Source organism: Coregonus lavaretus, assembly GCF_964263955.1.
Source record: "Coregonus lavaretus genome assembly, chromosome: 37".
NCBI classification, from domain to species: Eukaryota; Metazoa; Chordata; class Actinopteri; order Salmoniformes; family Salmonidae; genus Coregonus; species Coregonus lavaretus.
Window position 1 is genome coordinate 33,461,136 of NC_140024.1, and position 9,500 is coordinate 33,470,635.

The following is a 9,500-nucleotide window of genomic DNA, read 5'->3' on the forward strand; positions in this document are numbered from 1 at the left end:
CCTCAGACTCATCCCCTCAGACTCACCCCCTCAGACTCATCCCCTCAGACTCATCACCTCAGACTCATCCCCTCAGACTTAACCCCCAAACTCATCCCCTCAGACTCATCCCCTCAGACTCATCCCCTCAGACACATCCCCTCAGACACATCCCCTCAGACTCATCCCCTCAGACTCATCCCCTCAGACTCATCCCCTCAGACTCATCCCCTCAGACTCATCCCCTCAGACACATCCCCTCAGACACATCCCCTCAGACTCATCCCCTCAGACTAATCCCCTCCCCCTCGTCAATCACCAACATGTGATTTATCCAAAGCATGGAGAGGATAATGGCTTTTAGATAGGAAGGAGTAAGAAACGCAGAAACATTGACGTTATCAATATATGTTCTTCCCTTGCTGCTTTTTGATGACTGATGTGATTTATGTTCATTTTTACAAATTACGATGCCATTTATTTTAACCAAGGAGGTAATAGCTATGCCAACTGGTTGCAGGACCTCTGGGATTGCGTAGGGGGGGAGTGGTCTCACTGTTTTTGTATACCTGTTCTATGAACGTGACACTTTTCGTTGAACCAACGTGGAATAGACGTTGAACTGACATCTGTGCCCAGTGGGAAGCTCTCAGTGTTTATCTGTGTTACTAAATAAGAGGATAAAACTCCTGTCTTTCCACTGGAGAAGAGCTGAATAATTTACTCCAGGAAGGAAGGTGACTATCATCTAGATGAAAACAAGCCTGAGAACAGAGGTAGGAGGAACTGGTTAAATATACCAGGGGGGAGACCGCTCTCTGTGTCTCTGTGTGTGTCTGAGCTGGCAGGATGAGTACCGGAGGGGAGACCGCTCTCTGCGTCTATGTGTGTCTCAAAAGTTTGCCCAAAATCGATGCGTCGTAATTGAGGACAGGGTTCTTTTGGCCTCGTACAATGGCACATAAAGCACATCGGCCCGGAGAGAGAGAGAGAGAGAGAGAGAGAGAGAGAGAGAGAGAGAGAGAGAGAGAGAGAGAGAGAGAGAGAGAGAGAGAGAGAGAGAGAGAGAGAGACAGAGAGAGACAGAGAGAGAGAGACAGAGAGAGAGAGAGAGAGAGAGAGAGAGAGAGAGAGAGAGAGAGAGAGAGAGAGAGAGAGAGAATGAGAATCAGAGAGAGGGATATGGGGGTGGCAGGAAAGGAGCGCATCTCCCTTGCTGAACCAAGACCATAAAAGATGAATGAGCTATCCCTTCAGAAGCAAATAGCAGAGCAGAGCTATTAAGAGTTAGGAGTTCTTTAACTATTCAGAAGACTCTGGACGTCCTCCCCAGTCGTTCTACATGTAATGCAGCAGGATTATGTTGGACACTTACATTTCCTATTTATTACAGCCACATAGATACAGGTTGACATCGGTCTGGTTATGGTTTGTTAGTAGTTGTTGTAAAGATTATCTCTATCATAGGAAGAACATAAGCCACTACACTAAATATAAACAATTACAATAGCATCTAAAACCAGTTGAACTATTTAACCACAGTAAGCTCCAGTGGCCAATTACAGAATCCGCAACCAGAAAATGGCAAATTCAAGAGGCTGTTATTACTGTAACAAGGGTTTACTGAACTGAGTTACAGCTACTAAATGTTCTTCCACTGTTGATATCACTTTGCAGCAGAAAGATACCTGCTATTGATGAACAAGTCATTTAGGAGAAAATAGTGTGAGTGAGGGTTTTGTCCAGGGGCGTATTCAATACACTGTTACAAAACTTTTCTTAAATTGAAGCAAACAGAACGAAACAGGGAGGGACCTACCTACATTTGTCCAATATAAACAGTTGTTTTCATTACAAAATGCAACTGTTTGAAACTGTTTGGACTACTGACTACACCCCAGGCTTCCCCACATCTACACACTTTGTGTTCTTGATTATGACATCATCATTATGACTCCCCATGTCATTCCAGGTCATAATTAGACACAAGTGGGCCTTTCACCCCTTATTATTAAGTGTTGGTGTGTAGTCCATGGTGCTGGAGTAGAGGATAGAGAGGATGGGTTGCTAACCATGGTTCTAGAGCTGGATGGAGAGGGGCAGGGGAGCTCCATGACTTTTCACTGTTGAAGGAATGAAAGCTTACTGTCCAAAGCTTTCACGCTAGCAACCTTGGGAAAAACTGCCCTGCTGAAAGAACAGACCATTGCTTCAATCCTAGAACAACTTTTTAAACCATCTCATGACTGTATCCCCATCTACTGGCCATAATGGATTATTGCATACCGTCTGAGGGGCTGATGGATCGTGATGAAGCCACATTATAGGTGAAGTTTCTGTATTGAACTGACAATGTTTACCATTGTGGAGAAGCACATGGCGCTGCTCCACGGACACTACATATTTAAAGAGCGACTGCACTTCCTGATTTGGCCTCGTTTTAGATTTGGTTCATTAAGACATGCTAGTTGCCATGACTTAATTCAAACGTGAGTTGGTTTCGGGATGTGGTTTGACGTGGGTGTCTCTTGTGTGTTCACATGTGGGAAGAGTTAGACAAATTATTTGTTGATGGGGAGAACATAATTAGGTAGGAGACCTGACCCTCAACACATCCACAATGTGTCACTGATAAACTCTGCCTCAACTCTGCCTATTTCTACAGATGGCCTGGAGATTCTTTTGTCAGACTAAAGCCTCTGTAGTTTGATGGGGAGTCCACAATTGGGTAGGTTTCATCTGACCTGTTCAAACTTCAACATAGTATCTGTTTGTGTGTCAGATATCACCTATCCTAACTGCCATTGGTAATAGAACAGTGACTATGCATGTATGTGTTTTACAGAAACATGTATGGAGCCAGCACATGGAGACCTGTAAGATAATGTGATGAAGTTAGACTGACAGATGGGCTTGATACTGATGTCTGAATGACACAACTTGTATTTGTATTGTCTTTTTTTATTATTAAATCTAATGGTATCAGTCAATACACGAAGGGGGGAAGCCTGTATATTCTGCACCAGAATCAGGGAACTCCTGTTGTATATCGGACTCCACACAGGAAGGTATGACCACTCTGACATGTTACCAAGGAAACCCATTACCACCAGACAAAATGTCAATAGGCACAGTATGTGTATCGGCTGGGAATGACAATAAAAGGTGAAAGGTGCACATTGTTTATAATAGCAGAACACTGCTTCTATGGTATTATGTAAAGGGTTGTTTATTCTACATGGACCTGTTACTACATTTATAAGTTATTAAAACACTTAATTTAGAATATCTACAAATATATATCAGAAATTGCATTCTTCTCATATTGCTATGCGACTGACAAATTGAAAGCTTCCTACAGCATCTCACCATATGTTAGTTTAGAAAGCAACTTCCTTCAAACTGCACGCAGATACATACAATTTTTATCCACGAGTGAATCTGATAAAGGGCCTCTTTACCAGATAGTAATAATTAAATTTCACAAGCTAAATAATGGTCATATAATAATTTATATGCTATTGTACTGAACATAAGACAACCCCTAGAGACCTCATCAAGAGGTTCGGATCTCTTGGCATAGTGGCTAAGGAGCTGCGTTGACAGTCGCAGGACCCTGGTTCGAGTCCCTATTGAGACTACCTCAGAATTTTCTACACTCTTCTCAGAAGTGGTATGGAGCTCGCGAGGCAATCGGAAATACGTTAGAGACTTGGTATAGAGAAGCAAGGGGACACGCACGCTCTCCTGAGGGAAGGAAGGGGGTGGTGTACGTTTTATTAAAACATTATTCAAAATCAAAGGATCATATTTCATTAGGCTACTTTAAATAAGGAAATATTAGAGATTGTGGCTTTATAGTTTTCGGCAAGCACAAACATCATTTTATAGCTGTAATGGGCCATCATTTGATGAATTATGTTCCTGTATTTGATTTACTGTGGATATGGATTGATACCATATTTAATTAAGTAGTCACTTGTTAGTCTATAATTATCTGTTGTAACTCATTACTGATGTTCACACCTATGACCTGTTTAACTGCCCTTATCAAATGTCTGCCAGTGTTTAATGTTTATGGTTAGAGTTGGTCCTCTGTAGCTCAATTGGTAGAGGCTGGCGCTTGTAATGCCAGGGTAGTGGGTTCGATCCCCTGGACCACCCATACGTAAAAATGTATGCGCACATGACTGTAAGTCGCTTTGGATAAAAGCGTCTGCTAAATGGCATATTATTATTAAAGTTTGACGCCAGACAGGATTCGAGGACGCACTGATAATGTATCTGTGACACTGTGACACTGTGTGATTCTGTAGCAGGTGACGTTGTGACTTCAAGCTCTGTACAAGCCTCTCGGGCTGGTGTTTACAGAACATCCGGTGCTATTGTGAATAGGCATAGACATTTTCTCTGATTCTGTTCTGGAGGCGTTTCCCTGAATTGTTGTATTAGACCGACTTTATCAGCGACTGCTCTCCTTTTTGTTAACCTGGAAATTCCCTATGTGTGTTGATGGAGTGAATGACCAAAGGGCGAGGCATGAATGACGGAGAGAGAGAGAGAATTGGGTAGGTGAGCTCCCCATACCTGGACTAGGCTATAGACACAGGTAGCACAGGTGTCTCTGTCACACAGGCGGCAAATCAGGAAAAGCAAGAAACGGATGTTTCAACACGGACCTGTAGGAGGAGTAGACTAGACGAGAAATACTGCATGATTCGTTTACTTCCTCGTTTAGTGTGCAATGCGATAGTGTCAAAAGTTACGTCTCCAGCTCGTGAACATTTTCAAGATTTTAACGGCAACTAAGGTAAGGCAGTATTAAGATGCGAATCTTAATATTGTGGAGACAAATATAGGGAAAGCAGTAATTCATAATGAATTAAAAGGTGTGTGAGCGTGATCTCGGAATTTAGGCCTATTGATGAGATGCTACATGTATCCTAGGAGTGTCATATAGCATAAACATATCCGGTAATTCTGATAGTATTGCTCAGTCGATATTAGGCTATAGTCCGTCTGATTGAACTCGCATGTGCGTATTACGTTCGGGCTTCAAGTTGAATTGGTTCTTATTACAGGATTAATGTAGCACTGTCTCTTTAAGAAGAATACCTCATATTGTCCAGGAAGTTGTCATGTAATTGGAGGACGGCGCTCGTTGTTTGTATCCGATAGGTCGAAGGTAATCAGTATACTGTTACTTTGTAGCCGAGTGTTGCAATTCTCTTACTTTACCTAATCTATATCTTTCCTCCATGATTTCAATCATGAACAGGGTGCAACTGAAACGCTCAAAAATCCTGAGAATGGCTCTCGCAGGTTCGGACTCCATGGATGAAGGAAAAGGCGAGACGTTTTTACTTAGATCCTTAAAAATAGCTGGTGTGGTGGCACTTTATTGGTTCATTTCAATAACCATGGTGTTCTTAAATAACTACTTACTAGACAGTAAAGATTTGGACGCACCGCTGTTTGTGACATTTTACCAGTGCCTTGTGACTGTCGGACTGTGCTATGGCATGCACTTGCTATCCCAATTGTGTCCAGGTGTCATCGACTTCCCCTCCGTCAAGTTCGATCTAAAGATATCCCGGGAGGTTCTACCCCTGTCCATCGTGTTCATTGGAATGATAACCTTCAACAACCTGTGCCTAAAGCATGTAGGGGTGGCCTTCTACACTGTCGGCAGGTCGCTTAGCACGGTCTTCAACGTTCTACTCTCCTACATGATCCTCAAGCAGACCACGTCCTTCTACGCCATCCTGTGTTGTGGAGTCATTCTAGGTAGGTGGTTATAATAACTAACCCATATCTGGCCTAAGGCAAGTATTTCGACTTTCTAGAAAGTTCTCATGTCTAAGGCACATACCCAAGACAGGCTGGTTAGACGACCCCTTTCCTTCCAGGTAGCCTTTAATAAGTAACCTCACGCTTCTATATAATTGCACCACGGGATAATACATTCCTACATGGGCCACACCTGTATTGGCCATATATTGAACATAATGTAAACTGCAAATGAATGATAAATTGCTATAAATGTTGATGCTTCTTTCTTTGTCTCTCCCTCCCATCAGGTGGATTCTGGTTGGGTGTGGACCAGGAAGGTGTGGCGGGCTCCCTGTCGTGGACTGGCGTGTTTTTCGGCGTGCTGGCCAGCGCCTGCGTCTCCCTCAACGCCATCTTCACAAAGCGGGCGATGCCGGCGGTAGACGGAAACATCTGGAAGCTCTCCTTCTACAACAACATCAACGCCTGCATCCTCTTCGTCCCGCTCATCCTCGTCTTCGGCGAGGTCGGCCACGTCGCCCATTTCAGCCGCCTGGGCGACCCCACGTTCTGGGGCATGATGACACTGGGCGGCGTGTTCGGTTTCGCCATCGGCTACGTGACGGGCCTCCAAATCAAGGTCACGAGTCCGCTGACTCACAACGTGTCGGGGACGGCCAAGGCCTGCGCTCAGACGGTCATCGCTGTGGTCTATAACCAGTCCAGTAAAAGTTTCCTGTGGTGGACCAGTAACCTGATGGTCCTTGGTGGGTCTTCTGCCTACACCTGGGTCAAAGGGATGGAGATGAAGAAGGTCCAGATTCCCCAGGAGGAGGACAAAGAGAAACTGCTGGAGGAGAAGCGCGATGCGGGGGTGTAGCAGGACTAGGATGACCTTCCGCCGTGGTGGTGGTGGCCCGCTGGTGACCGAAGACAATGTAAACACTAAGACCTAACCACAGAGTTGTGTTTCTACAGCGACGCTATTTTGGAACAGTTGGGCTGTCAATCTAAATGAATGTTACTGTAGTCAGTAGCACAAACAGAGGTGTGGGAAGGATACAGGGTTGTTTTGTTACTGAATGGGCCCTTATTGTTTTATAAAATGGTGGTAATTTCCTTGGAAGGTTATTTTGTCCAATCCTTTTATTTGTTATTTATTTAGATTATTCAGTGGATTATTCAATAGATTTATTCAGTGGATTATTCAGTGGGTTATTCAGTTGATTTATTCTGTGGGGTATAACCTAAATCATTAGTCTCTGCTTTCAGAACAGCAGAACTTATTTTGTTAATTATTCACATGCCATGTCTGTAGGATGGTATCTAAATAAAGTGACTTTCCTGTTAGCCTATATGTGGCATCAGGAATGTGATGCAACACTGCAATATGACACAGCGAAAGACAGTTTTATGACAAGTGGGGCTCTTGTGTTGGTTATACAGTTTGCATATGGACGATGGAGACTGACTGTAAGGCTTCAATAGCTCACCTTTGTTAATAAGTGATTAAGCCAGTGCTGGTTTGATGGAACAGCTTTAAGGTGTCAGTCACGTTATGTCTTTGAAGCAGTGACACTGTGGGTGATAAGTGAAAACCGTCAAAGGGATGGCCGGTTCTCTCTCGCTTCAGTAGGAGCACTGCATTTGGAATAATTGACAACAAAATGATGATGTAATCTGAACTGTTTTATGACCTGAGATGGAGAAGTTCTATGACTGTTTCAGTGTGTGTGTGTGTTTTGTCTTCAAAGAAACTGATCATAGAAGGAATGTGAAAGATCATTTATTTGGTGATGTCTTGTGTGTGTCATGAAACTTTAATAATAATAATAATAATAATATGCCATTTCGCAGACGCTTTTATCCAAAGCGACTTACAGTCATGTGTGCATACATTTTTACGTATGGGTGATCCCGGGGATCAAACCCACTACCCTGGCGTTACAAGCGCCATGCTCTACCAATTGAGCTACAGAGGACCATTATCATGAAGGAAGATAATGTTGGGGAACCGGCCAAGTGGCCTGCGGGATAATATTATTATGCCATAACTCCTTCCTGTCTGCTGGGGTGAGACCCTGCACTCTAAAACGGCCTCCATTCCTAAAGTCATCTCTGCTTGTCCTCTTCTGTAGTGTCATCATTTCAGACCAATGAGAATAAGGAAATGGGACACTAGAAAAGGAATTTACATAGAAAAGACTCAAGGCTGGTAATGTGAGAGACCCTAAAATGTGGGGCTCTCAGATTTCAGGTTTTGCTTCTGTGTCCATTTTATACAAAGTCTGTTTTATATATTTTTTTTTTGCTCAGGGTTTGTAGTGTGTTGGAAGATACAGTACATGGGATTTCCAAAACGGTGGTTGGCCTACATAGACTGGGGTATTCTCCGGATTCCGTTTTTAATAAAAGATACAGATTTATTTTAGAAAATATAAAGTTATTCAATGAATGTGATTTATATGTGTACTTTAGAAAAATAAATGGACAAATTCTGTTATTCATAATGTGTTGCTCACCTCTTTTGTAAGATGGTTCTTTATCTGTACTCATGATCAAGCATAAATCTGTTGTTTTTTACTCACAGAACAATACTTAACTTGTTTATGCCTTAGCAGAAACCTTATCAGAAATCCCCTCTCCTAGGGGATTGGTCAACCGAAAAGAACTGAGGTAGTTAATGGTGTCAGACCTATACAGTAAAACCGATTTGAATCTGTCAGTGAAGACTAGGTCCAGAAGCTACTAAACACAAAGCTAACACTAGATGGAACCAGTGTAAAGGAATGGATCCCTCAGTCTCCCTCACACTGGTACTGTCAGACGGTTCCATCTGGCTGTAGTTAGTTGCCTAGGCAGCATTAGTCCCTCACACTGGTACTGTCCAAGGACCATCTGGCTGAATTTGCTTTCTCACGGTCATCCCAACAGCCGTGGTTATGTTGGAATGTTGATGGTGGTGAACCTGTCTCTCAATCCCAACAGCCGTGGTTATGTTGGAATGTTGATGGTGGTGAACCTGTCTCTCAATCCCAACAGCCGTGGTTATGTTGGAATGTTGATGGTGGTGAACCTGTCTCTCAATCCCAACATCCGTGGTTATACTGGAATGTTGATGGTGGTGAACCTGTCTCTCAATCCCAACAGCCGTGGTTATGTTGGAATGTTGATGGTGGTGAACCTGTCTCTCAATCCCAACAGCCGTGGTTATGTTGGAATGTTAATGGTGGTGAACCTGCCTCTCAATCTAAAACGTTTACTTTTAGTATTCTCTGCCCTTCTACCCTTCATGTGTAACCAGATAAAAAAGGACTCCTAACAACAAAATGGACAGTGTGGACTGCAGCCACCCAGAGGACCTGACATTCCAAAAACGAATTCTGTGAAAGATTGATGAATAGTTACAATATATCCTGTAAACTATGTACCCAACGTCTCCTATACTTTTCAGTAAAACTTTAACAATAAAGCCTGCAGATATATTAATGCTTTACAACTTCTTATAAGCATGAGCCTTTATGATGTCTTGTAACGAGGATTATAAACTATCGACATTTCAGTTGACCAAGTCTTACAATGTGCGCAGCATAGGGTTATGAATAAAACAATATTATTGAACACATATGCAGCAGGTAAATGAAAGGGTAAAAATACTTCAACAGGTAGGTTTAATATATACATTAATATGTATGTTGAACAGCTTGCAACAAGTTTATTTATGTCCATCTTTTTGGCTACAATTGTAT

The 9,500-nt window shown here is 42.8% G+C and overlaps 1 protein-coding gene across 3 annotated transcripts; it reads left to right on the forward strand.

The window, feature by feature from the left end:
- The first annotated feature begins 4,599 nt into the window (after positions 1–4,599).
- LOC311111891 (GDP-fucose transporter 1-like) lies at positions 4,600–8,261 on the forward strand. 3 transcript variants are annotated; one of them, XM_084154809.1, is made up of 3 exons: positions 4,600–4,789; positions 5,258–5,766; positions 6,060–8,261. In XM_084154809.1, exons 2-3 carry the CDS (start codon positions 5,289–5,291, stop codon positions 6,629–6,631), a joined length of 1,050 nt encoding a protein of 349 aa, XP_084010935.1. In that variant the 5' UTR covers positions 4,600–4,789; positions 5,258–5,288; the 3' UTR covers positions 6,632–8,261. The 3 variants fall into 3 exon arrangements, with proteins under 3 accessions (XP_084010935.1, XP_084010936.1, XP_084010934.1); XM_084154810.1 differs by lacking the exon at positions 4,600–4,789 and adding an exon at positions 5,015–5,164; XM_084154808.1 differs by lacking the exon at positions 4,600–4,789 and having other exon boundaries at positions 5,171–5,766.
- Positions 8,262–9,500: the final 1,239 nt, after the last annotated feature.

What these genes read in the sequence shown, in the direction of transcription:
- LOC311111891 (XM_084154808.1), top strand. Translation starts at nt 5,238, where the DNA reads ATGATTTCAATCATGAACAGGGTGCAACTGAAACGCTCAAAAATCCTG. An exon ending in GTGTTGTGGAGTCATTCTAG is followed by an intron (nt 5,767 to 6,059) that starts GTAGGTGGTTAT and finishes CCCTCCCATCAG; the next exon opens with GTGGATTCTGGTTGGGTGTG.